At 37.9% G+C, this 27,651-nt stretch overlaps 1 protein-coding gene and 1 non-coding gene across 20 annotated transcripts in view; one reads left to right on the top strand and one right to left on the bottom strand.

The window, feature by feature from the left end:
- USP40 (ubiquitin specific peptidase 40) overlaps positions 1-27,651 on the bottom strand; it is a 91,896-nt gene that overhangs the window by 54,905 nt on the left and 9,340 nt on the right. For 15 of the 19 annotated variants that reach the window (XM_033859499.2, XM_033859502.2, XM_033859501.2 and 12 more), the window contains 6 exons: positions 25,852-25,998; positions 22,636-22,779; positions 20,014-20,142; positions 12,758-12,850; positions 11,263-11,370; positions 2,158-2,458 (listed from right to left, as the gene is read on the bottom strand). In XM_033859499.2, coding sequence (XP_033715390.1) covers positions 2,158-2,458; positions 11,263-11,370; positions 12,758-12,850; positions 20,014-20,142; positions 22,636-22,779; positions 25,852-25,998 — 922 coding nt within the window. The remainder of the gene's footprint in view (positions 1-2,157; positions 2,459-11,262; positions 11,371-12,757; positions 12,851-20,013; positions 20,143-22,635; positions 22,780-25,851; positions 25,999-27,651) is intronic. The other 4 variants (XM_033859508.2, XM_073807088.1, XM_033859503.2 and 1 more) reach the window with 3 other exon arrangements.
- LOC117313082 (small nucleolar RNA SNORA11) lies at positions 9,582-9,715 on the top strand. The gene has a single exon (XR_004527545.1). It is a non-coding gene; the product is annotated as a small nucleolar RNA SNORA11 (small nucleolar RNA).

The raw sequence follows: 27,651 nt of genomic DNA, 5'->3' as shown, positions 1-27,651 counted from the left end.
CACCACGCTTATTTAAAGCAACTGGGAGTATAGTCAACAAACATGTAAGTTGCTTTTTCATTTCATATGTTGTGAATATTTTTCCAAATCTTTAAATGATTGCATAGTAGCCCATTCTATAAATAGCATAATTAATCTAACCAATCCTTTTCTGGTAGACATTTAGGTGATTTTCTGTTAGTCATTACTATAAAATAACGGGGGTAGCAAACATCCTTGAACATAAATAGGTATACACGATCCTGATTATTTCAAGACAAATTTGTGGAAGTATAATTATTGGTTTAAGGTTTTTAAGTACATACAACCATATTGGTTGTATTACTTTATATACATACCAAATACAGAGGTAGTGCCAACTGTTGAGAACCAGGTTAACAGAAATATCTGATTTGGTAAGAAGAAGGTTGTCATTCATTGCTGTTATGATTCATGTTTTTTGGTTATGGGCCAGATGGAATTTTTTTTTTTTTTTTGCAGTTTACTGGCTGTCCTTATTTCTTCTTTTGTACGTTAGTTATTTATATCCTTTTCCCAATTTACCACTGAGCACAATGGAATAAACGTAAGAGCACTCTACAGATGGGGAAATAAATTTGTCGTATATTTTGCTGTTTTCCACTAGCTTGTCATTTGCCTTTCGGTATTACGTAATAAGGTTTACATCACTTTTCCTCAATTTTTTTTCATTGCTTTTATGCTTAGAAAGGTCTTCTCTACCTTAAGATCAGAAAAATATTTATATTTTATGCATGTGAAGGCTCCTTTTTTACATCAACATTAAAGGAACTATAATTTCATGCAAGTGATAAATATCATCACTTGACTGTACTAATGGCTCATTCAAGTGATTAGCAACTAATCAACTTCTCAGTTGTATTTATTAATTCATTTTTCCCCTATTTATCTGAAAAGCTACCTTTTCATGGATTAAAATCTTAAAAATACTTAGATCAACTCCTGGGCTTCCTGCTCAATGGTCTGCCCAGCCCTTTGCACTAGCACTACACTGTCTTAACTGCTACAGCACCATAAATATGCTTATACTGACACAGTAAAGTTTCCTTGAGCAGTCCCTTCTTCAATTTTCATTAATTTATCTTCCCAGGTAAATTTTAGAATCATTTTGCCAAGTTCCATCCATTCATCCCCCAAAAAAGTCCATCAAGATTTTGGTTAGATCTTTATTCAAATCTTCAGCTAACTGGAAAACTGTCACTTAGTACATATTCCAATCATGTATACACTGAAGTTCAGTTCAGTGAAAAGGACAATATGTCATCTGAAGAAATTGATATATATTTCTGTAACTGTGAATTCAGCTCCCCAATATTTTTATCAGAACGATTACCATATTTTTTCCCCTCAGAAAAAAACAAAGCCCCTTCTGGTCAACAGAACAGTTATGTAATTGTTTCAGATCCAGAGAGTTAATTTCCTTTGATTCATCTGCAAATCGGTAACTGCTTTATTCTTATTCTTTACAAAAACGATCACTATGCTCAGTCTCTAAGAACAGTATCCTCATCTCTAATCATAGGTATGTCTCAATCTAAAGAGCTTTCCCAGTTGCATAAATTTGGGGAAGTGATCAAATAAAGTCTTGCAGACTGATTCATGTTAGTAGCTTCAATTCAAAAATTTATCACTGTGGGTCTCAGTGTTTAACCTCCACCATGGTATGAACTCTCTTAGAAGATTCAACAGAGGGCTTCAGAGATATTTCAATTGCTTAAAGACTTATCACCTTGAGGAAAAGGAAAAAAGAAAGGAAAATAAAAGAGAACACATGAAAATAAGACCAAGGCCACTTGCAACTCAAAGACAACACATGGCCAAACTGCAGAGAGAAGCCTGAGCAGAGGACAATCACGTCTGCCCACACAACAAGAAACATGATGTGATCCAAGAAAATGCAATTTTGAAAATCTAACTACAGCCTCATACTATTACAGGGGAAAAAACCCGGAAATATATAATCTTTATAAAAGGACAGAATGTTGAATTTTTTCTGGTATATTTCTTACAGTTAGCTTGAAAATATTTTAAAATGTTTCAAGAGTAAACCTTCTAAAAGGGTAAACTTTCAAATAACATTCAATGTTTATCTTCTAAAGTGATCGACTTAAACAAATAGGGACATTTATCTTTCCATACCTTCAGGGGGTCTCTGCAACTGGGACTTCCGATAAAACAACATGTAGGCACTTTCTTTACCCTGAAATTGCTGTTCAATATCCTCTTCCTTAATTGGCTGGACTTGGGAATCGTTTACATCAAACCAGTGGGGACAGGAGGGTCTATCATTTAATCCTGGGGGTTCTGAAGTAAGTGTCTTCAAAAGTTGTTGATCATTTCTTCGTATATCAGACTCAGTCTGGAGAGAACAGTCCTTCAATAGACTAACTGTACTTTCATCTGAACTGAGCAGAAATATCTGAGAATGAAGCTGTAAAAACTATACAGAAAAAGAAAACAAACATTAGGTTAATGAAAAAAAATTTCATTGACATGATTACAAAATCTTTACCTTCCTTTCTGTGATTAGATATTTTAACGTCAACTTTTTGGCCTGGTCAGCTACGAGGGAAAAAAATTTCATTTGCGCCATAATAAAACATTTAATAAAACCCAGAGTGCTTTCTGTTAAATAGTCTAACAGTTATACCAAGGGAGAAAGCTGCCATGACACAATCTTAAAAATACTTTAATTATACCTGGTAATGCTGTTTTTAAAAAGTCTTTACTGAAACAGATTAGATAGAACAAACACTTCTGAAATGTTTAATGCAATCGAAACAGAGCACAAAACAAAGGCAATTATACAATGAAGTACCATAGAAGATAATTTCAAAACTAGTGACTCAGACAAACTGCTGGGATATAGTCACAATTATAAGCTTACATTAACTAAATTCAGTGTTGTCTGTCCCGGAGGCTGACAGGCTAGCTCAGGAAATCAGAACACTGCAAGGCTGAAGTCATAATCTCAGAGACTATCATTTCTCAGGTTCCTCCACCTAAAGGATTACGAAGAAAAAAACCTTCTCTCCCCATTGCCTATCCCACCTCCCCATCCCCTACTCTACTCTTCTTTTATTCCCTAATCTCTATGTGGCTTTGTATCACCCCCTTTTCTCTCAGTACAAACTACTTTATGTAGAAAATCACTTGGGAGGTATATGTAACATTTGCTTAGATCATCAATCAACACGGAAAAGTGATTTTCTCATTTTTTCTTGGAAAGGAAGAATTTATGGTAACGTATACTCTCTAATCAAACAGAAGGGTATAGGGCATATGACCCAACGGCATTATTGTTAACACTGTGTGTAACAGATGGTAATATAGTTTTGTAGCTAATTTAAGTACAATAAAATAATAATTTGAAACCTCTGAGTATAATGAATACTTTCTGTATAGCGAATCTTTTCTTTGTTTGATAGTTGAGGATTAACTCTTAAACCTCAAACTTCAGTGTAGTCTGGTTCCAGTAATGGCAGAGAACTTTTAATTGGACTAACCCCACTGATTAAAAATTATAAACTTTAGACAAAATAATGAAAACAATTGTTTGGAGAGTAAGCAAAAGCTGACCTAAAGTGGAGGGAACATAATCCTTCAAAAGGGAAACAAGCTAGGTGAGTCCTGCATTAACCCACCACTTCCCAGTTTGTAGCAGAGCATGGTGGAAGAGAGTTCAAGCAAAGGGCAAGAGTCTTACTGGACTAAGGAAACAGAATTTGAGACTGCCACAGAGCCTAGAAAGTGAAGGAGAAAACCCCATAACGGAGCCCCAGATCTCTACCAAATCCTCCTCAAATCCTTGGCTGAGTCTTAAATGGTAAATGGACAGCCTGAGACCCAAGGAACTGAGCAGAAAGCAACAGCTGGGAGATTTAAGATCTGAGTAGAGATTTTAGCGCCCTGCTGCTGGGTAGAAAGAACATAGAGTTAAATAAACATGTTGTGAATGGATTAATAAGTTAAGATAGATTAGAAAAAAGAAAGAAAGAGCATGGAGTTGAAGTCCTGCCAAATTAGAGGCATATGACGAACACCTCGGGCTTTCCACTGAAATCCTAGAAGGGCCATGTCTCAGGTCAGGGATTGGCAAACTTTTCTATAAAGGGCCAGACGGTAAGTATTTTAGGCTTTGTGGGCTAAGAGGCAAACTTGAGCACCTTTCTAAAGGTAACTGTTTGAAAATATAAAGACAGTTCTTACCTGGGGGCTGTACAAAAAAGGCAGAAAGCCATAGTTTCCCCATGTTTGCTAACCTCTGCCTTAAGAGGGAGGACCATCCAGGCCCCAAGACTAACAGCTGCTCCCTAGGACTAACAGCTAAATGCAACAGATCCACCCTACCAAAGCCCCAAATGAAGCTCCCACAGGATCAACATGATTCAAAGTTACTTAATGGCCTGTTAGAATATAATGAAAAGCCCTTTAGAAACAATAACACAGGACTTGCCTGGTGGTGCAATGGTTAAGAATCAGCCTGCCAATGCAGGGCACATGGGTTCGAGCCCTGGTCCGGGAAGATCCCACATGCTGCGGAGCAACTGAGCCCGTGAGCCACAACTACTAAGCCTGCACTCTAGAGCCCATGAGCCACAGCTACTGAGCCCACGTGCCTAGAGCCTGTGCTCCACAACAAGAGAAGCCTCTGCAACAAGAAGCCTGTGCACCGCAACAAAGAATAGTCCCCACTCGCTGCAACTAGAGAAAGCCCACGCACAGCAACGAAGACCCAATGCAGCCAAAAATAATAAATATATAAACCTTCTAAAAAGCAGTAACATAATCCACAGCCTCTAAAACACATCACCCACAATGTCCAGTAGGCAATGTAAGAGTATATGACATGCAAAGAAACAGGACAATGGGATTCATAACCAAGAGATGACAGTCAATTCACAACAGAAAAAAAAAGGTAATAACTACAGACCCAGAAATAATCCAGATGTTATAAGAGTAAACAGCTAATGAAATATGTAAATTTACAGGAAAGGATGTACAGAGTAGGTTCAAATGGGTAATTTCAGCAGAGAAACAGGCACGTTAAATAAGAGCTAAGAAAAAATTGTACAGCTGAATAACACAATATCTGAAACGAAAAAATTCATTAATTCATTGGCTGGGTTTAACAGAAGACTGGATACAGTAGGAGAAAGAATCAATGAACATGAAGACAGATCAATGGAAATTATCCAAATTGAGGGTGAGGGGGAAAAAAAAAAACTCCTGCTAGAATATCTAAGACCAGTGAGGAAATACTGAATGGTCCAATATATATGTAACTGTAATTTCTGAAGAAGAGAGAGATAATGGGGCATAAAAACAAATTGAAAATATAATGGCCAAAACTGAAGAAAGATTTCAAGCCACAGATAAAAAAAAATCTTAGAAAATACAAAGCAAATAAACACAAAGAACACCATACTGAGACACACTGTTATTAAACTGCTAAAAACCAAAGATGAAGAGATTATTTTAAAAGTAGACAGAAAAAAAAGACACATTACATTTAAGTAACACTGGCTTCTCAGCCAAAATAAAGGAAGCCAAAACATAATAAAATGACATCTTTAAAGTCCTGAAAAAACCAATAAGAGCTATTAACCTAGAATTCTGTATCCAGGACTTCCCTGGTGGTGCAGGAGCCTGCCAATGCAGGGGACACGGGTTCAATCCCTGGTCCGGGAAGATCCCACATGCCATGGAGCAACTAAGCCCGTGTGCCACAACTACTGAACCTGTGCTCTAGAGCCCACGAGCCACAACTACTGAGCCTGTGTGCCATAACTACTGAAGCCCACGTGCCATAACTACTGAAGCCCACGCGCCTAGAGCCCGTGCTCCGCAACAAGAGAAGCCATTGCAATAAGAAGTCTGCACACCACCATGAAGAGTAGCCCCCACTCGACCCAACTAGAGAAAGCCCGTGTGCAGCAACGAAGACCCAATGCAACCAAAAATAAATAGTTTTTTAAAAAGAAAAAAAGAATTCTATATCCAGCAAAAATACCATTTAAACAAATGAATGCAAGATAAAAACTTCAGACAAACAAAAGCTGAGAATATTTTTGCCAGCAGTTCTGGATGCCCAAGAACCGCTAAAGGAAGTTCTCTAGGTTGAAGGGAAATGATATTAGATGCAAACCTGGACATGCAAGAAGGAGCAATGAACACCAGAATGGATAAAATAAAACATGATTTTTTCATTAATTTCTTTAAAAGTTGCTTAAATGTTTAAAGTAAACACATACATACATACATACACACACACACAGTGAATTTACATATAATGGTAAAACATAAGACAACAGCAGAAAAGGATGGAAGTCGGGAAATAGAATTATGCTACTGTATCTTGTACATCTTACCTTGTACATGAAGTGTTACAGTATTGGTCTGTAATTTATAATATTAACTTATGTACAGTGTAATCCCTAGAGTAAAAAAGTTAAAGTAGTACAGCTAAAAAGTCAACAGAGGAGACAAAAATCAAACACTAAAAATTACTTGATTAATCCAAAGGTATGAAAGACAGAAAGAAAGAAAGGCAAGAAAGACAGGAGAAGCAAATAAAAAACAAATGGCTACATGATAAATTCAAACTCAACCACACAATTTAATACATTAAAAATAAATGGGGGCTTCCCTGGTGGTGCAGTGGTTAAGAATCCGCCTGCCAATGCAGAGGACACGGGTTCGAGCCCTGGTCTGGGAAGGTCCCACATGCCATGGAGCAACTAAGCCCGTGCGTCACAACTACTGAGCCTGTGCTTTAAAGCCCGTGAGCTACAATGACCTAGCCCGCGTGCCACAACTACTGAAGCCCGCGTGCCTAGAGCCTGTGCTCCCCAACAAGAGAGGCCACTGCAATGAGAAGTCCACGCATTGCAACAAAGAGCAGCCTCCGCTCACTGCAACTAGAGAAAGCCCACATGCAGCAAAGACCCAATGCAGCCAAAAATAAATAAATTTTTTAAAAAATTAATAAAAAAAATAAATGTACTGAACATTCTAATTTAAAGGTAGAGACTGTCAAACTCTATCATTTGATAGAAAACAGATGAACAATAGAGAAAAACAACAAATGCAAAGCTGTTTCTTTGAGAAGTTTAATAACCTTGGACTTCCCTGGTGGTGCAGTGGTTAAGAATCCGCCTGCCAATGCAGGGGACATGGGTTCGAGCCCCGGTCTGGGAAGGTCCCACATGCCATGGAGTAACTAAGCCTGTGCGCCACAACTACTGAGTCTGCGCTCTAGAGCCCACGAGCCACAACTACTGAGCCCGTGTGCAACAACTACTTAAGGCCATGCGCCTAGAGCCCGTGCTCCACAAAAGAAGCCACTGCAATAAGAAGTCTGTGCACCGCGATAGAGTAGCCCCTGCTCACTGCAACTAGAAAGCCTGCGTGCAGCAACAAAGACCCAACACAGCCAAAAGTTAAATTAACTAATTAATTATTTTTAAAAAAGAAAAGTGTAATAACCTTGACAAATCCCTATCAAGACTGATGCAAAAGAAAGCTAAGAAACACAAATTACCAATATCAGAAATGAAATAGGGTCCTACAGAAATTAAAAGGATAATATGATAATATTTCAAACAACTTTATACTAAGAAATTTGACACTTTGAGAACCAATTCCTTAAAAATCACAATTTTCCAAAATAAGCAGGAACCAACTTCATACTGTTTACAAGAGACACACTTGCATTAGAAAGCTTGTATGTTACATTAATACCAGATAAGGTAGATGTGAAGGTAAGGACTATTAGCAGAGATAAAGGAAGGGCATATGTCAAGAGGCCATTAACAATCCAAAATGTGTATGCAACTAATAATATATCTTCAAGATACATGAAGCAAAACTGTCAACAGTAAAAGGATGAAAGGGCAAAGGTACAATTAGAATTGGAGATTTAAAACTACTCTCTCAGTAACTGATACAACAAAAAGACAGAAAAATTAGTTAAGAATAGGGATGAAATAAAGAATGTTATTAACCAATTTGACCTAGCTGACATTTATGAAACACTATACCCAACAAATGCAGAAAATTAATAACTTTACTGGTGAACAGAAACATTCAGCAACACAGACCATATCCTGAGGCATGAAACAAGTCTCAAAAAATTAAGAATAAGTGAAATCATAGAGAGCATGTTTTCAGAGTAAAATGGAATTAGACATCAATTTATAGATATAACGAAAAGATAACTAGAAATTCCCCAAATATTTGGAAATTAAGCAATCCACCTCCAAAAACCTCATGGGTCAATAAAAGAATCAGAAGGAAAAATTACAATATATTTTGAATGGAAAGATAATAATAACATGTCAAATTTAGCTACAGCTAAATTAGCGCTAAGAAGGAAATTATAGATTTAAAAGCATGAATTAAAAGGCAGGTTTAGGGCTTCCCTGGTGGCACAGTGGTTAAGAATCTGCCTGCCAATGCAGGGGACACGGGTTCGAGCCCTGGTCTGGGAAGATCCCACGTGCCGTGGAACAACTAGGCCCGTGAGCCACACTACTGAGTCTGCAGGTCTGGAGCCTGTGCTCTGCAACGGGAGAGGCCGCGACAATGAGAGGCCCGCGCAGCGTGATGAAGAGCAGCCCCCGCTCGCCGCAAAAGCTTTCCCGCCGAGAAAGCCCTCGCACAGAAACGAAGACCCAACACAGCCAAAAAATAAATAAATAAATTTATTTAAAAAAAAATTTTTAAAAGGCAGCTTTAAAAAACAACTGAGATACCAACCCAAGAAGCTAGAAAAAGATGATTAAATTAAATCCCAAAGGTAAAAGGAAATAATTAAAAACAAGAGCAGAAATCAATGAAGTAGAAAACAGATTAGTAGAGAAAAATAAATAAAGGCAAAAAAGTTGTTTTTTGAAAAGCTTAATAAACTTGATAAGCCCTAAGCAAGACTTATGAAAAAATAAAAGTAAGCAAACGCAAATTATTAATATCAGGAATTAAAAAGAGGAAATTTAGGTCCTACAGACACTAGAAAAGATAATATGAGACATTTTGAATAGCTTCATGCCAATAAATTTGACACCATAGATAAAAGGACAAATTCTTTAAAAAATATAATTTTCCAAAATAATTCAAGAAATAAAAAATCTAAAACAACTCTACAAATAAAGAAATTAAAACTATAATTTAAAAACCTTGCCATAAAAAAATTCCAGGTCTAACTAGCTTCACCATTTAAGAAAGAAATAATAATCTATCTCAGAGAAATCCTTTCCAAGAATATAAAAAAGGAACATTTCCTAACTTCTTTTGAGTCCTGCATAACCCTGATACTGAAACCTGACAAAGATATTACAGAGAAAGAAACTTAAAGACCCATATCTCTCACAGACACAAAATCCTTAGGAAAATATGAGCCAAATGCATACAGCAATGCATACAAGTACATCACGACCAAGTGTGCTTTACCCCAGAAATGTAAGGTTTGCGTTCACACTGAAAAGGTCAGTCAACAGAATTCACCACATTAACTGAATAAAAGAGAACAGCCATGTGATCACATCGATAAATGTAAACAAAACAGCATGTGATAAAATCCAACCTCTATTCAAGATAAAACTATCAGCTGCTTATATCACACCCGAAAGGAATCTGGGTTCACTGTGATAATGGGCATAAGACTTTTGGCCTTCCTATGAACAAATACTCTACATGTGTCCTCCTGCACTTCACGTGGCTGCTGGGCAAGACTAGTGGGACAGGGTTCAATATTGGAAGAAAAGCTGCAGTATTTAGTGGGGAAGTCCTGCCACTTAGAGCCCGTCCAGCCCATGAATGGGTGGGCCATGAGTGGTCTCATAAACATAAAGGCTTTGAACCTCTCTTTTCAAGAGAAAAAAAAAAAGAAAGAAAGAGAGAGATTCCAACTATATGCCATTCTGGAAAAGGCAAAACTATGGAGACAATCAAAATACCAGTGGCTGCCAGGAGTTTGGGGGAGAGGGGTGATGAATACACAGAGTACAGTTTTTTAGTGCAGAGAAAATACTCTGTATGACATTATAACAATGGATATATGTCAGTATACTTTTGTCCAAACCTACAGAATGTACCATACTATCTACTCCATTAGAATGAACCTTAGGTGAACTGTGGACTTTGGCAATTATGATGTGTCAATGTAGTTCATCCTTGGTTTAGGGTAAAAAAAAGAAACACACCACCCTGATGAGTGATACTGATAACACCTGCGCATGTATGTGGGAAGGGGGTATATGGGAAATTTCTGTACCTTCTTGTTAATTTTGTTGTAAACCTAAAACTACTCAAAAAAAAGTCTTAAAAAAAAGAACATTCAGTGTTAGGATAGGTATTTTTGGCAAAACTCATTTCAGTTATACACATATGTATACAAGTTATATACGTGTGTGTTGGTTGGATTGTGATGTAAGATGCATTTTTTAGGTCAAAAAAGTTTGCAAGCCATTGTAGTTAAGTTATATTGGCAAATAAAAGCACAAATTAACCTCAAAGAAAAAAGACATAAGACTATCAGTCAACTATAAGTACAAGCTAACTTCCTCAAATTTATGAAGGATATTTTTATTTAAAAACAAAACAAGACAAAAAAGTCCCTGCACAGCTGATAACATACTTAACAGTAAAATATTGAAACACTGATCCAATCGTTTTAAATGAAAACCTAAGACTGTCTATGAACTCATGGTCATTAATTTATGAACTGTGGTCTAATTAAAAGGTGAACTTAAACACAGACTATATTATGTACACTCTTTGCTTCTACAAGAAATAGCTCCAAAATATTGACTAATGGTTCTGTTGCTTTGCTTGTTTTTAGTCAAGTTTTTGTCTCCCTAGTCTGGCAGTACCAGTTTTTAAACCTAACCTTACAGCCTAGGAAGCCAGATTGCCAAGTTTAGGAGAACTGTGTGTCAAAGAAAGATAAAAGTGAAATTTGGGTGAATACCTGAAGACGTTTCTATAAATAAGATGATAAGCTTTAGGATATGAACTTTGTGACATTTTTTTGCTGTTGTGATTAAAAGCTCCTCCTCTATTCTTTTTTTGCTTACTTCTTGATTCTATAAATTGCTTAATAATTAACTGAATTCTAATCATTAAACAAAATACTAATTGTATTTCCATCTAATTTAAATTTCCTTCCCCAAAGAAATTCATGTTGCCAAAATCATAATAAAATTTCCTGGGAATAGGACTTCTTACAAGGATGTCATGTATTACCTTTCGCAGTGGTCCATACTGTTTTCTGTACTTCTTATTCCAAGATATTCCTATCTTTTTCAAGAGTTTCTGGCCCAGCTGATCAACAGGAATTAGATTACTCTCCTCCTTATGAGAGAAAAGAAATTCATTTAAGAAAATCTGATAAGATATAACCTCAACACTTATGAGTTCAAGGGACCCAACAGGATTAATAAATGTGCCTGTAACAGCAAACATGTAAGTGGATTAACCATAATTGTTTCAAAATAAAAAGTTTTTAAAAAAATTAGATTAAGCCTAAGTTTAGAAAACTTGAATTCTGCCACTTTCCATGCGGCAAAGTCTAAACATTTCAAGAGCAATATCCAAAGAGTATTCCAAGGTTTGGTAAATCCTGATATTATGTGGGATTTTTAGAAGAAATACTTTAGTGCAAAAAGACTGTCTCTTCTGAATGTTCTGAAGTATAACCAAGTTCTAAAAGGGGGTAAGAAGTGACTATTATGGGCTGAAATGTGTCCCTCTACTATCAGAATTCATATGCTGAATTCCTAACCCTCAAAATTTCAACTGTGACTATATTTGGACAGGGCCTTTAAAGAAGTGATTAAGTTAAAATAAGGCCTTTAGGGTGGGCCTTTATCCAATCTGACTGGTGTCCTTATAAGAAGAGGAAATCTGGACACACAAAGACACAGGGATGCGCATGCACATAGAAAAGACCATGTGAGAAAGCAGCAAGGCGGCAGCCATCCGCAAGCCAAGGAGAGAGGCCTCAGAAGAAACCTGCTGACACCTTGATCTGGACTTCCAGCCTCCAGCACTATGAGAAAATAAATTTCTGTTACGTTAGACACCCAGTCTGTGGCATTTTGTTATGGCAGCCCTAGTAGACTGATATAGTGGCCATAGACCAATACTCAACCGAGGTCCCTAGTAAGAAATTGAGATAAAAACTGTTTATTAAGAACGAATGAATAAATGAAATGAGACTACCATCCTTACAACAGGGTACAAAGCAAACATTAAAAGTCACATACGTGAGGTATTATCAATACTGGGAATGAAAAAGGGGACATAACTTCAGATCCTACAGACATTAAAAGGATAATATGGGAAAACAGTGAATTCCAAAACCGTATGTAAAGTAAATCCCAATTCAATTTAAAATAACAATAATAATATCACAAAAAACTTGTAACCCAATCCCAAAATATGTATATAAACACAAAGGAAACAGAATGCAAAGAATATATATCAAAGTGTTAACAATGACCGGACATTTGGTTTATTTAAACTTTGTTTCTTTATATATTTTCTAATTTTTTCCCCTCAAATTTTCTACTATTCATATGTATTCCTTTTACAACCAGAAAGTCTCCAATAAAAAATTTTTTTTAAATAGACAGAGAATTTCCCAAAAGACTATGAACAGTAACAATATCACTTCTGCCAACTGAATCATACATCTGATATACATACACAAATATAAACATACACACTCTCTCTCTACCTGTAGTAAGACTGCTTTTAGAATCATCAATGGATCATCAATCTCTTCATTTTGAAGATCTTCCAAATTCACATCTGGATTACTTTTGTCCTCCTAAGAAAGAAAACAATAAAAAAGTTTCTCTTTTCTGGTAAGCGGCCTGAGGTGACCTCTAAAAATGGTTCACTATTCACCTGACCCAGAAAACCCCACAAAATCATGCAAGAGATTCAAATCTTCCTGTTCACTTTAAGAACACTCATGAAACTGCCCAGGCCGTTAAGGATATGCACATCCGAAAAGCCACCAAGTATGTGAAGGATGTCACTTTAAAGAAGCAGTGTGTGCCATTCTGTCATTACAATGGTGGAGTTGGTAGGTGTGCCCAGGTCAAACAGTGGGGCTGGATGCAGGGTCGGTGGCCCAAAAAGAGTGTTGAATTTCTACTGCACATGCTCAAAAATGCAGAGAGTAACGCTGAACTTAAGGGCTTAGATGTAGATTCTCTGGTCACTGAGCACATCCAGGTGAACAAAGCCCACAAGATGCCGCGCAGGACTTACAGAGCTCATGGTCGGATCAACCCATACATGAGCTCTCTGTGCCACACTGAGATGATCCTTACTGAAAAAGAACAGATTGTTCCTAAACCAGAAGAGGAGGTTGCCCAGAAGAAAAAGATATCCCAGAAGAAATTGAAGAAACAAAAACTTATGCCCGGGAATAAATGCCGCCAAAAAAAATGCAAATAAAAGTAAAAAAAAAAAAGTTTCTATCACTAATCCCTTAAAAAGCAGTTAATGAAATAGGAGTGTTTGTGCCACAGAGGTTTCAAGATGGAGAAATGATGATAAAAACATCATAATAATTTGTATATGCTTTGGAATCAGGCAGCCTGGTTTTAAATGTCAACTGGTTGAATAATCCTGGACAAATTACCTAATCTCTCTGGCATTATCTGTAAATTGGGATTGTGAGATAAGGAAAGCTTCTAGCACAATACACACAGCGGGTTCCAGCATCTTCCCACTAAGCACTACTTTAGCTGCATCCTACAATTTTGATATGTTGTGTTTTCATTATCATTCAGTTCAAAATATTTTCTGGTCTCCACCCAATTTATTCTCACTCACTTATGTTGGCCTAACAAAATCCTACCAACCTCTGCAAGCTCAGCTTAAACATTCCCTCCTATTTTCTTTCTTTCTTTCTTTATTTTTGGCTGCGTTGGGTCTTCGTTGCTGCGTGCGGGCTTTCTCTAGTTGCGGCGAGCAGGGGCTACTCTTCGTTGTGGTGTGCGGGCTTCTCACTGCGGTGGCTTCTCTTATTGTGGAGCACGGGCTCTAGGCGCACGGGCTTCAGTAGCTGTGGCACGCGGGCTCAGAAGTTGTGGCACATGGGCTTAGTTGCTCCGTGGCATGTGGGATCTTCCTGGACCACGGCTCGAACCCGTGTCCCCTGCATTGGCAGGCAGATTCTAAACCGCTCCACCACCAGGGAAGTCCCTCCCTCCTATTTTCTGATCACCCAAGTTTGCACCCCATCTTATGAAGTTACTTGGAAACATGTCAAAATTCCCGATAAGGTATTTTTATTATTTCATACATGACATCTTGCAAAGGTATTTTAAACTGGCTTAAAATCATAAACACAAATAGACCTAAACAGTTAACATAAGACAAAACTAATAAAGAAATATAGAAGAATACGGCAGATGAAATACAACCATCCTGCTGTAAAATTACTAAAAATGCTGGATAAAGTAAAACACACAACAAAAGAAAATCTCTTTTTAAACACATGCCGAACTAGCAAGAGAACATTGGAAAAATCCTCAGAGAACAAGTGACATGAGGATCCAAGGGAAGAAATCCAGAGTTGAGGTCTCCAGCCGCTCAACGTTTCTGACACACAGCTTCCACCTTGATGCTCACACAGGACAGGGTCTGGGAGACAAAGCGTAAGGACCTACCCAAAGTGGGGAGTTGAATGGCTGGTTTTCTAAACAACCAGCTCTCCAATTCTTTGACACCACCTGGCTGTCCGTTAATTCAATTCTGACACTAATGTTGCTAAGTGCCACGAGGCTGCCCCCACTTCAGACACCAGCTGCAAATGGGGTTCCCAGGCTACCTGCACTTCGGCCTGGCTGATCACAAATTCTACAAGCTCCACTTCATGTCTGATAACTTCCTGGAACAGCTCATAGAACTCAGGAACTTATACTCAGGACTAGAGTTTATTACAAAGGATACAAACGAACATCCAGATGAAGGTACACAGGGCAAGGCTGGGGAGGGTCCCGAGTGCAGAAGCCTCTGTCCGCGTGGAGTTGGGGTGGCCACCCTCCCTGCACATGGATGTATTCACCAACCTGGAAACTCCCTTAGTCCTCTTCTTTCAGAGTGTTAATCAAAGTTTCATTATGCAGGCATGATTGATTAAATCATTGGCCCTCGGTGACCAAACTCAATCTCCAGCCCCTGTGCCTCCCTGGGTGAGGGGGTGGGTCTGAAAGTTCCAACCCTCTAATCATGTGGTTGGTTTCTCTGCTGACCAGCCATCACCCCGCAGGTAACCTGATTAGCATAAACTCAGGTATGGTTGAAAGGGGTTCATTATGAACAAGAAAAGACATGCCTAATCACTCAGGAAATTTCAAGGAGCTCTGTGCCAGGGACCTGGGACAAGGACCAAGTATATATTTTTTATTATACCACAAAGATAGATTCCAGCAGAAAGCTAGAAACCTGAAAGGACTATGCTATCAATATAAGCATGACCTACCAAAAAATCCACCCCACAACAAAGGACAATGAGAAACTTGCTTGTTTTGACCTTGATACTAGATGAAGGTGGAAAAACATTTCCTCTAATAATCTGTAATCACAAGTAGGTCTTCATGTGGGTTGTGGCCCAAATTCACATCAGTTGTATGGCTCTAGAACCACCAAGTCTAGATCTTATTTTAAAGGTATTAAAGGTTGGAGGTGACCCCAGGCATGTGGTAGAGACAAATACACATCTTTCGTGGAAGAAGGTACTTTTAACTCAGGCTTCAAATTACTCCTACACCGTGTTCTTACAAAACCAACCAGCCAACCAAGATCACAGTCTAAAATAGCAAAATCATAAGGAAACAGAATCAGCAGATATCCAAAGACCCACAAAGTCTTCAGATACTGCAATTATCAGAGAATAAAACAGTATGTTTAATATGTTTAAAGACATTTATAGCTAAGGAACAAGAGATTTAAAAATGGTAGGAGAGGGCTTCCCTGGTGGCGTAGTGGTTGAGAGTCCGCCTGCCGATGCAAGGGACACGGGTTCGTGCCCCGGTCTGGGAAGATTCCACATGCCGCGGAGCGGCTGGGCCCGTGAGCCATGGCCACTGAGCCTGTGGGTCCGGAGCCTGTGCTCCGCAACAGGAAAGGCCACAGCAGTGAGAGGTCTGCATACCGCGAAAAAAAAATAATAATAAAAAATAAAAATGGTAGGAGGGGAGACGCAGGCCGGCACTGCCTAGGGTGTGACACGTCCTAGGTGGCACATGGGCTGGGCCTAGTCCTCCTGCACTCTGCCGGTGTCCAACCTTGGCCTTGTGGGGACAGGCTGGTCCAGGAGGCACCAGTCCCAGGGCTGCCTACTGGGAGCTGTTGTAAAACTTCTTTGTCCCACATCCTCAAATGTGCAAGATGATGCTTGAAGTGATGTCAACCATCAGTGAAGCAAAAGACCCCACTTTGGAAGGCACAGGTCAGGCTCCTCTTTACAGCAGATCGAGAGCCACATTTTGAATAGTTAATGACCTCCAGGCAAGAGGCAAGAGATCATCTTCTACTTAGGTTGAGAGAGACTGAGATATTGGCTTTCACCCAGGGAACATTATGTGGGGTTGGTCATGAAACTTGTTCCTTGCAGACAGCTCCTTGAAAGGGAAGAAGAAATTGCTAAACTATAAGCAGAGAAAACAATACCTGTCTATGTTTAGTGTATCTGGAATCCTTTGTCTCTAGGTATAAGAGATCTCTCAGGATAATGGTAGTAGAGAGACAAGCAGTGTCCATCAGGTGTATCTACTGAAGTTGAAATTCTTAAAGCACTCATCATTATGTGAACACCACAAAGCTCGTGATTCTTAAAGAGCAGAATTAAAAAAAAAAAAAAAAAAGGGATGCTTCGTAGAGGCCATGAATAAGGAAATACACAAGCACAAACAGAAAGCAATCTTCTGATTGTTCTTTAAGCCCCAAGGAAGACCTTGCTAAAGTACCAGAGCTTCAAGACCAGAGAAGCAGTGCAGAGGGCAAAACCAAATGAAAGAATGCCTGCCTGCCCTCTCGAGTTACATAATGGAACCGGGAGAAGAGCTTGGCTGCTGACCATTTCCAAAGAAATGAACACAAAATTGCAGAGAAGTTCAAGGAAGCACAAATCAAAAGGAAGACACAAAGAAAAGAATCATTACTTTTGAGCCACGCTACCTCACCACACAGTGTGAAGCTACCTCTGTGCATGACGTCAATGATAAACTTAAATAGGAAACTGTAAATAAATATTTTATGCCTCAAAATACTGAGGATAAATCCCACTAGCTAGAGAAGTGCCTGAAATCTGACAATGGCTGAGCAAAATTGAAGAAATGTCTGCAGCCAGCATGGAGGAAAGCAGAGACACACTCCCGAGGCGGAAGCCAAACTGACATGGAGCGCAGGGGCACTTTCTAAGGCTGGAGAGAGACAGGGCAACATCAGAAGAAAAGGCTACCACAGATGGAAGCATAAATGGAAGGAAAAAACCAAGAACTACAGTGGAAAAGGCAAAGAGAAAAAAATAAACGAACAACATCATAACTATTTATTAGACCTGTTCGCAAGTTTCTATGAGAATCTAATAAAAGGCTTCAACTTCATCTTTTAGAGAGAATGAAATAAAGTTAAAATAATTGTTTGAAAGGGCTGGGGGTGCCCTAGAGGGTAAGGTTCACTACTACAGGACCCTGCGACTGTAAGACAGCAGAGTGAAGGAAGGCAACAAGGTAATAAGAATCAGCAACGAAGGATGGAAACATGGAGAGCAGAGTTAGACCAGAGGAGGATAAGAAGTGCTTCACTCCATCTGACTGGAATGTGCCCAAACAAGCTAGTATCTTGGCAAATATGGCACAAGCATTTGAGAGATGCTTCTATGGCTTCCTCAACCCAGAATTGGATAAACCCAGTTCTAGAAATAAAGGAAATGGAAGGTTAAGGACCACAAAGAGTGAAACAAAACTGTCTTTTTCCAAAAATGTCTACAACATAAGAGGGTTTAGCAAGATGGTTGATTATAAAATCAATGTACTAAAGATAACTGTACTTCAATACACCAGCCACAAATAGTCCAAAAAATACAGTATAGACATAGCCCCACAGAACACCTCCCTGATCAACATTTTCCCACTAGAACAGTTAGATTTTAAATACCCAAACTTTACAAAACATACGTTATCTCTCAGTGCATTCTAAGTACAACTGATAGAGCATCAGAAACACAGGTAGATGTTCTGAAAGGCAAAGTGAATGTCAACAAAGGCAACACAGCATCTTCAATACTGCTGGCACTCAGAGAAGCCATGTTATTACATGTGGAGCAATTTTTCATTCACAATAATATTAACTGTTTGACACTCTTTTTTTTTTTTTTTTTTTTTTTGCGGTATGCGGGCCTCTCACTGCTGTGGCCTCTCCCGTTGCGGAGCACAGGCTCCGGACGCACAGGCTCAGCGGTCATGGCTCACGGGCCCAGCCGCTCCGCGGCATGTGGGATCTTCCCGGACCGGGGCACGAACCCGTGTCCCTTGCATCGGCAGGCAGACTCTCAACCACTGCGCCACCAGGGAAGCCCCGGTTTGACACTCTTGAAGATAGGTTTTAAGCATTCTGCATCCTAACATGATGGGTTGGAATTTACCAGTGTTTTAGTTACATTTTAGAAAACTGGTTGAGAGTTTGGTGCTGGTGTGTAATAGATTATAATTTTTCCCACTGCAAATAACTGGAAGTGGATTCCCAATTAGTGCTTTCTCTTCTAGAGAAAATTATGAAACTTTTTTAGAAGACATTAAAGAAGCTCTAAAAACCAAAAAGATGTATCTTGTTTACACATGTAGATACAAAATGCCACTACTTTTATGTGTGTGTATGTGTGAGAAAATTGACAAGGTGATTCTAGAAATGTTCAGAAAAGCATTAAAATCCAAGACAGGCAAAACACTCCTGAAGAATAATAACACATAGGGAGACTTGCCCTACCAGTTATCATAACATAGTATAAAGCTACAGAAATTAACAATGTGGTATTTGCCTAGGAATAGAAAAAAAGAACAATAACAACAACAACAAAAACAGAATACAGAGCCCCAAAATGGACTCAAATGTAAGACAACAATTGATATAACAGAACTGGCATTGTAAACTGGTGGGGAAAGAATGGATCATTCAATAAATGGTAATGGGCAACTGGGTACCCAGATGGAAAAACAACATCACAACATTCACAGCAAAGCATTCCAGGAAGACTGAAGTTTCAACTGTAAAAGGCAAAACTATAAGAGTTTTAGAAGACAATATAGGAGGAAAATCTTTGGTTGGTGCCATGAAAGAAAGAAAAGCTGAGGAATGGTTACTGATTAAAGGAGACTTAAGACATATGCTAACTAAACCTAATGCACGATCCTGGGCTTGATACTAGAGTGGGGCAGAAAATGCTCTAAAGGATTTGGACGAGGCCGCTGTGAAATCTGAATATAAAACATATATTAGATAATAAATAATATTATATCAGTGTTAAAGTTCCTGATTTTGACCTATGCTTATGTAAGAGAATGTCCTGGTTCTCAGGAGATAAACACTGAGTTACTTAGGGGTAAAGAGGTCTAATGGCTTCAACTTTATTTCTAGTGGTCAGCACTGATAATGATAATGTTAACTGTGTGTGTGTGCATGTGTCTGTATACAGAGGATGTGCCTGCACAAATGTGGCAAGATGGTTAACAACTGGAGAACCTAGGTGAAGAGTATACAGGAGGTGTTTGTACTATGCTGGTTATTTTTCTGTAAGTGTGAAATTATTTAGAAATAAAAAATTTAAACATCTATCTGTATTAACTTTCGGTGCCTATAAGTTTTCTACAGAGTGAATATATAATAAATGGCAAAAGATTAGCCTCACCAAGATAATGGGACTAGAAAAGGAAAAAATTGCAAAGATACTTTTAATCTAATTTCTATACTTACTTGAAACTGCCAGTTTCCCAAATGATCTACATCTTTAATATACACATGATAATGGCCTCCGTAGCAACCACCTTTGTGTATAATAACTGAGAAGAGGTCATACATATATTCCAAGTCATCTAATTCACTCTACAAGAAAGAGCACAAACATTGATACAGTTTACATAAAATAAGAAGATACATAACCAAAGGGGGAAAAAAAATGTCAACTATTAAAGTTAGTAAGAAACTTCACTATTATTGTTATTTAGGGTAAATTAAGATAAATTTGAATAATCGGCTTTAAAATTTGAAATTCGTAATTCTTAGACTGAAAATTATCTATCGTTGATCTAATACCAATCACATTATGCCAAATTCTGCCTCTGAGTTAAACATAAAAACATATATCCAGGGACTTCCCTGGTGGTCCAATGGTTAAGAATCCACCTTCCAATGCAGGAGAAGCAGGTTCGATCCCTGGATGGGGAACTAAGATCCCACATGCCACGGGGCAACTAAGCCCGTGCGCCACAACTAGAGAGAAGCCCGCACACCGCAACAAAAGATCCCTCAAGCCGCAACTAAGAACCGACGTAGCCAAATAAATATTAAAAAAAAAAAAAAATATATATATATATATATCCAAACAAGATGTTATTTTTATGTACTTTGGCTAAAATCGTGTAACCCCATGTGATAACAAAACACACAGTACCCTATCAGAGTTTTAGCAAGAAAAAACCATCCTGTATTAAACTATTATGCTGCTTTATAAATGTGCTCTTTAGCAGTTGAATTCGTCCTACATTTTAACTAGAGTATCATGCACCTCTAAGTCAGAGTTGTATCTACTATCTATCACCCCTCCTGACACTTCAGTCCTCTGCATATAACAGGAGTTTAGCAGTTATGAATACTAGCTGGTTTCCTTTAGAGGCAGTTTAGTGGAATGAACAGGTTCTTCCTTGATTTATCAATTCTATGATCAATCTTTTCTACAAGTAGCGTGCTCTGTAGTTATGGACACCTACACTGGCATTAAAAAAACCTTCTCTAGGTTAAGGGATACTTGGCATATGGATGCTACTTGAGGGAGTGCCAATTATTTAAGAACTTATTTGCTTAAATTGCACTTTTTAAGTAAGCAGCATTTTTTAAATGTCTGGCTTAGGGAAAACACAAGAGAGATGTAAACAAAGATGCAAAATGATAATTTTTTCATTAATACAGAAATCAGAAAGTAAAATTATTGTGAATTGCTTAGATAAGTGTTGTTTTGCTTTTTTCAGTTTTGTTATTTCAACATATGTCAAAATCATGTGACAAACTACTATTTTTTTTTTTTGGCTGCACCACACAGCTTGCAGAATCTCAGTTCCCCAACCAGGGATTGAACCCGGGTCATGGCAGTGAAAGCCAGGAATCCTAACCACTAGGTCACCAGGGAACTCCCATGACAAACTACTTTTTATAAAAGGACAAAAATTTTTCTATGAGATGATGGATGTTAACTAAACTTATTGTGGTAATCGTTTCATAATATATGTAAACCAAGCCCTCATTCTTCATACCTTAAACTTACACAGTGATGTATGTCAATAATTCCTCAATAAAAATGGGAAGAAAAAAAGAGAGTTAACTCAATTATTCTGGAAAGAAAGTTTTTTCCAGGCAGCAAATAGGAGCGGAAGCACTCTGGAAAACCTGTTTATTCTACGCGCGCCAGTAACAGGCTCAGGGCCGACACATTAGAAGCTCTGAATGGAGATTAATATAATAACGAAACCAAAAAGCTCAGTAACTAGGCTTGAAGTAGAGAAAGCCCCACCTAAACTTTAGACCATTTAGAAAAGAGATTACTTTTATACATAGAAATTCAACAGCTGGCTAACAAATGTTCTGGACTTAAACATATAAAGAATGATCTGTAGTAAGAAATGCCTCAGTCTCATCACTCTGATCTTGGCATGTATACAGTTACATAGAAAATATTTCTAAATAGCTTATAAAGTAAGTAGATTATGTCATTAATTTGCTTTTAAAACTTTTTCTTTCCCGTGTCTTAAGGATTACAAATTCTACAAATTCTACTAGTGACATCCAATTTGTTTACTTTCTAGATGCGCAATTCATTCTTGCATCTAAAGTAAACTAAATCCAAACAGGAATGTACTACTGAATGATAATTGTTCCTAACGCAGGGTCATTTCTAATTCTGTTCTTAAATTTTCATTTCAAAGTTTTTTCAAGGAGAGTTTAGTAAAAAGAACTGGGAACAAATCCATACTTTGGAAATTCAAAAGAACTGTAATAAACTAGTGGTTCTCAGCCGGGAGCAATTTTACCCACCTTCCCTCCCTGCTGGAGACACGGACATTTGGCAAAGTCTGAAGACATTTTTGTGACTACTGGGGGCAGAAGCGGGAGATGCTACCGTCATCTAGTAGGTAGAGGCCAGGGATGCTGCTTAATATCCTACAATACAGGGCACATCCCACCACAACAGAGGATTATCCAACTCTAAATGTTAACAGTGCCAAGGCTGAGAGATTCTGCACTAAGCCAACTGTAAATCAGGTCAATAAAAGAGTCAATCTTGAGAGGGTAAAAGAAAGAATTTCAATACAAAATAGTTCAAACCTGTTCACAAAATGGCTTGAGATTGATCCGGAGAGGGAACGTATAACAGCTTGTTTCCTTGTATCGTTCACACTTCACAAAATCAAAATTAAATCTTAATAATGAAAAAGTAAGAAAGGGAGGCAGCTTACGCAATTTGGCCGACTGTCAAAAGAAAAAATTTTTAGTTTTTAAAAGCTGAATCATATAGAAGAATACATAATGTTTCTTAAGATATAAAAAAGTGACCTATGACACAGTTTTAAGAGAAATATGTCCTTAAGTCACATAAACTAATCACCATGGACTCAATATAGCTCTTCATATAAACTCATCTATTTTTATGGGGCTAAAGGTGACATCACTCACTTATACCTACAACTAAATATTCACAACCCATTTGTATATTTTAATGTCACTATCCTAACAAAGCTATCTGATGAGGGTGCTCCCCCTTTAACAGTGCCTTTTTTAAAAAATAATTAATTAATTAATTAGTTTATTTATTTTTGGCTGCATTGGGTCTTCGTTGTTGGGTCTTCGTTGCTGCACGCAGGCTTTCTCTAGTTGCGATGAGTGGGGGCTACTCTTCGTTGTGGAGCGTGGGCTTATGATTGCAGTGGCTCCTCTTGTTGCAGAGCTTGGGCTCTAGGCACACGGGCTTCAGTAGTTGTGGCACGCGGGCTCTAGAGCGCAGGCTCAGTAGTTGTGGCACACAGGCTTAGTTGCTCCACAGCATGTGGGATCTTCCTGGACCAGGGCTTGAACCCATGTCCCCTGCATTTGCAGGCGGATTCTCAACCACTGCGCCACCAGGGAAGTCCAAACAGTGCTGCTTCTTTTTTTTTTTAAATTTATTTAATTAATGTATTTACTTTTGGCTGTATTGGGTCTTCGATGCTGCACGTGGGCTTTCTCTAGTTGCAGCGAGTGGGGGCTACTCTTCGTTGCGGTGCACGGGCTTCTCATTGCAGTGGCTTCTCTTGCTGCGGAGCACGGGCTCTAGGAGCACCGGCTTCAGTAGTTGTGGCACATGGGCTCAGTAGTTGTGGCTCGCAGGCTCTAGAGCACAGGCTCAGTAGTTGTGCTGCATAGGCTTAGCTGTTCCACGGCATGTGGAATCTTCCCGGCCCAGGGCTCGAACCCGTGTCCCCTGCATTGTCAGGTGGATTCTTAACCACTGCGCCACCAGGGAAGCCCCTCTAATAGTGCTTCTTTCCTGCCCGAGCCCTGGCCTTTTCACCTTTCACTTTCCCCCTAGGTCGCTGTGTCTACTTTACCTAGCAAACACACAGTTCTTATTTACTGAAGAACCGGAGCTCTTAACCTGTGAACTGGGGACGTGTTTCAATGGATCTGAACCGTTGAAATTATATGAAAATTGTATGTGTATATGTATTTTTCTGGGGAGAAGAGACACAGCTTTCATAGACTTTCAAAAGGACTGTAGCTCTTCAAATGTCGAGATCCATTGACTGGGGTTTTACAGTTCTTCAAAGCAGATAATAAGATATTTTTTGTTTTAATGCCTTGCTTTAAAACAAAACACTAAACTGAGCTACTTTTTATTTAAAAGGCATCAGCTTTTCCCAAGCCCCTTGCACTAAAGGCATGTGAGGAGGCAAAAAGAATCCTTCCCCATATTTAAAATTATCCATAATCATAAACATCTAACATTCCTAAAAATATATTTTAAACAATTCTACAAACCTAGTGGGTGAAGAGAAAAGTTAGATGAATATACAGCAACCTGACAACATGGCAGATTTTCAAACTAGCTCAAAAAAAAAAAAAATCTAAAAAAAGTGAGTAAATCAACTATAATGTGGCTGAGGAAAGAAAGACTGCTCAGAACAAGATGATCTGCATTAATTTAGGTAATGCAACCAAGCCTAACCTTAGAATGCAATAAATCTAACGCAACTAGAAGGCAATTTTTAAAGTATCAAGATCAAAACATTTCCATTGAAAAAGAATTAAACCAATGACAGAAAAGGTGCATACAAGAATTGCTTTTGTTTAACAAAAGGTTCTTATTTTACTAATGTGCAAATTAAGGTCAACCAAAAACTAAGAATGTGTTTAAGTGTCTTTCCAAGATGCTTCATCCTCTGAATTTTATATTTATTTTATTAGGTTGTAGTTGTAACACTAAAGAGGAAATACAAAATAAATAAGCAAAAAATAAACCTTTCTTTCGTTTTCATAAAGGGGCAAAGGCTAGATGGAAATAAACATTAAACAATATAAAATTCACCCTGGTTTCAAATCCTATTGTGAAAGCTACAGGCATGGGGTTTACTGTTTGCAATTACATTTTCACCTATGATCTCCAGGATCCAAATCAATGTTGTGTGCTATCTAAATCAACCCTCATTTTCTTTGTTGGAAAATTCAATATCGTCAGCTCTAGGAATAGTGCTAACACTTTGTCTTAACAGAGTAACTGCAAAGATACATCTTTAGTGGTATTTCTTTAAGTCAGGGCTCAATAACCACTGGTTCAATTGAGTTCAAGGTTATCACGCTAATGAACAGCCTGTCGTATCATCTGCCAGCAGTGAAAGAGTTCCTACTGCAGATAATAACAGCAGCTGAGTTGATGCCATGTTGCAAAAGAAATCACTTGCTTAAATTTTGTCCTGCTTTTTTCCTGTATTTTGCTCTGTTGTACAAAGAGAAACCCTGGCACGCTCTGTCAAGCCCTGTAATTAACAAGATCCGTACTTCCAACTGGGGGAGGAGGAAAGGCCATATTGGGTTTGCTAGTCAGGGAGGAAATATACACACATCAATACAGTAAAATAACTGCAAATGTGAAAATAAAGAAAGCCATTTGTGCAGTGGTAGATCAAGAAAAGGAAAGCTCAACAAGCTTCCTGGCTGGCAGAAATAAAAATATATTGCCTTCTTCATAATGGTAACTTGCAAAAAAAAAGGTTTATTTAAGAAACACTGAGGTACAGATAATTTTTTCCTGTGAGAAAAAGAAGCTGAGAGAACTGCTGGGTTGAAAGCTTAAAAAAAATTCTTTACTGTAAAAAATTAAAATACATACACACACACACACACACAGACACACACATATAATATAAATGTCTTTTCAATCCTTAGTACTAATTAAGAGCTTCATGTATATCTTCAAGACACTTCCTACAAGTTGACTTCCCTCGACGGACCCTCCTGCTACCAAACACTGCGCAGGCACCCTTAGAAAAGGCAGGGATCTATCTTTACCTTTGCTGCTTTCACCAGCCTGTCACAAGTCCCACAGTGGTACAAGTTGTCGTAGTCAAAAACTTCCTCTTCCACATACATGTTCCAGAGTGCATCTTCCAAACCTGATACATTTCTGACCGCTACTGTGAGATCTAAGAAGTCTTCCTGAAATACACATGAATATAACATTGAAAAAACAATTCCACAGAGGCTCACAAATACATCACCAATTCATACATACACTGGGAAGAATCAGATTTTTTTTTTCTAAAACACATATATTTTTTCTATATATGAAGGTATAGATCTCCTGATTAGATACTGTGAAATTCATAACAATAAATTATTCTTTCTAAACCAAACTATAACTTAGCTTAAAATATATCAGGAACCAGTTTACGAGTTCACTATAGATACAACGAAACCTATTTTATCAGGAAATAAGACAAACCATTTAAAACACGAATTGAGAAGAGTATATGTACAGGGTTATTAGTGCTGTCTTAGTCTCTAGGCTGGCATGGCAAGGCCAGGGTTGGACTCTCTAATGTAAACTCTTCTTCCTCCCCTTCTGCTAGGGCTGGTTTAAGAAAAAAATTATTTTGAGCCAGGATACAAAGGTATTTTTACGAAAATTAAGAGTGCATTTTGCAAAATGCAAGTCTACCAATTCTACTAGAAGTACATTTGAATTATATTTCTAGTAATAAACAGTTACAATTTGACAAGTTTAAATAAAGCACATTTATAATTTTGTGTGCATGTCTGAGCAACAGCATTACCTTAAGGGATTATGGGGATTATAAAATAATAGCACTAATTAATTAGTTCAAGGTGGAAACCTAAAGCAATAACATTCATATATGATTTATAATATAAATATGTGAAAAGTTAATGTCTGTAGTTTATAACATGCCTTCATATATGTTATGTTTTGAAATGACTTTGTGAATCATTACATTATACTGGTCAATCATACAGTAATCCAAAGACATACAACATCTTAATATTTCCAAACCAGGCTGGCCAAACCTTCTATTAGCACAGGCAATAAGGGCCAAAAAGTCTTTTTTATGCCCAACACTTTCATAAAAAATAGAAATATATATATACATATATATTCTAAAACAGCAATTAATGCAACATTTAGAAAATGGCATTTAATTATTTTACTCATATAGTCAAATACAGAAACTTTCTATAACTCTTGCCATAAAATAATATTTTTATTAAAGGACAACTGTTCGGTGATGAAATCATTTGCTATATAAGATTTGTAGTGCAAGTAGTGATTATTATATTTATATGAGCAAATTTCCAATTAGATGAAATAGGCAATCTCTGTTATGACAAAGAATGGAAGGTTACACTAGTTTAAACAGGATTATAATAGCTTTATATAAATAATATTTAAACCTAAGCACACACATACAAATGAACTTTCTGAGGAGTATCAATAAACTAAATCCAATATTTAATTACAGATTTGTCAATTTAAACATTCCTCAGTATTCTCCACTTTTATTACTTCTCTAAGTAACTTTCTTTATAATATTCCAACCACCAACCATGATGATATTGGCTTTTCTCATAAGGTCACTGGTCCCTACTTGTAAACACCCCCCAAATCTACTTTCTAAATATTAGAGTACTAAATAAAAGATTAAAGCTACATCTTAAGATATCTACTTCTTTCAGTTTACATGGAAAAATCTGGATTATAAACTTATAATCTGGGTGTAGCTAGAGTACAAGAAAAAAACTGATAAAGTTATTTCTAGTAATAAACACATTAATCCTCATGTGCTATAGATCACA

The sequence above is a fragment of the Tursiops truncatus genome, chromosome 7, assembly GCF_011762595.2.
Source record: "Tursiops truncatus isolate mTurTru1 chromosome 7, mTurTru1.mat.Y, whole genome shotgun sequence".
NCBI classification, from domain to species: Eukaryota; Metazoa; Chordata; class Mammalia; order Artiodactyla; family Delphinidae; genus Tursiops; species Tursiops truncatus.
This window is presented reverse-complemented; position numbering and strand designations above follow the sequence as displayed.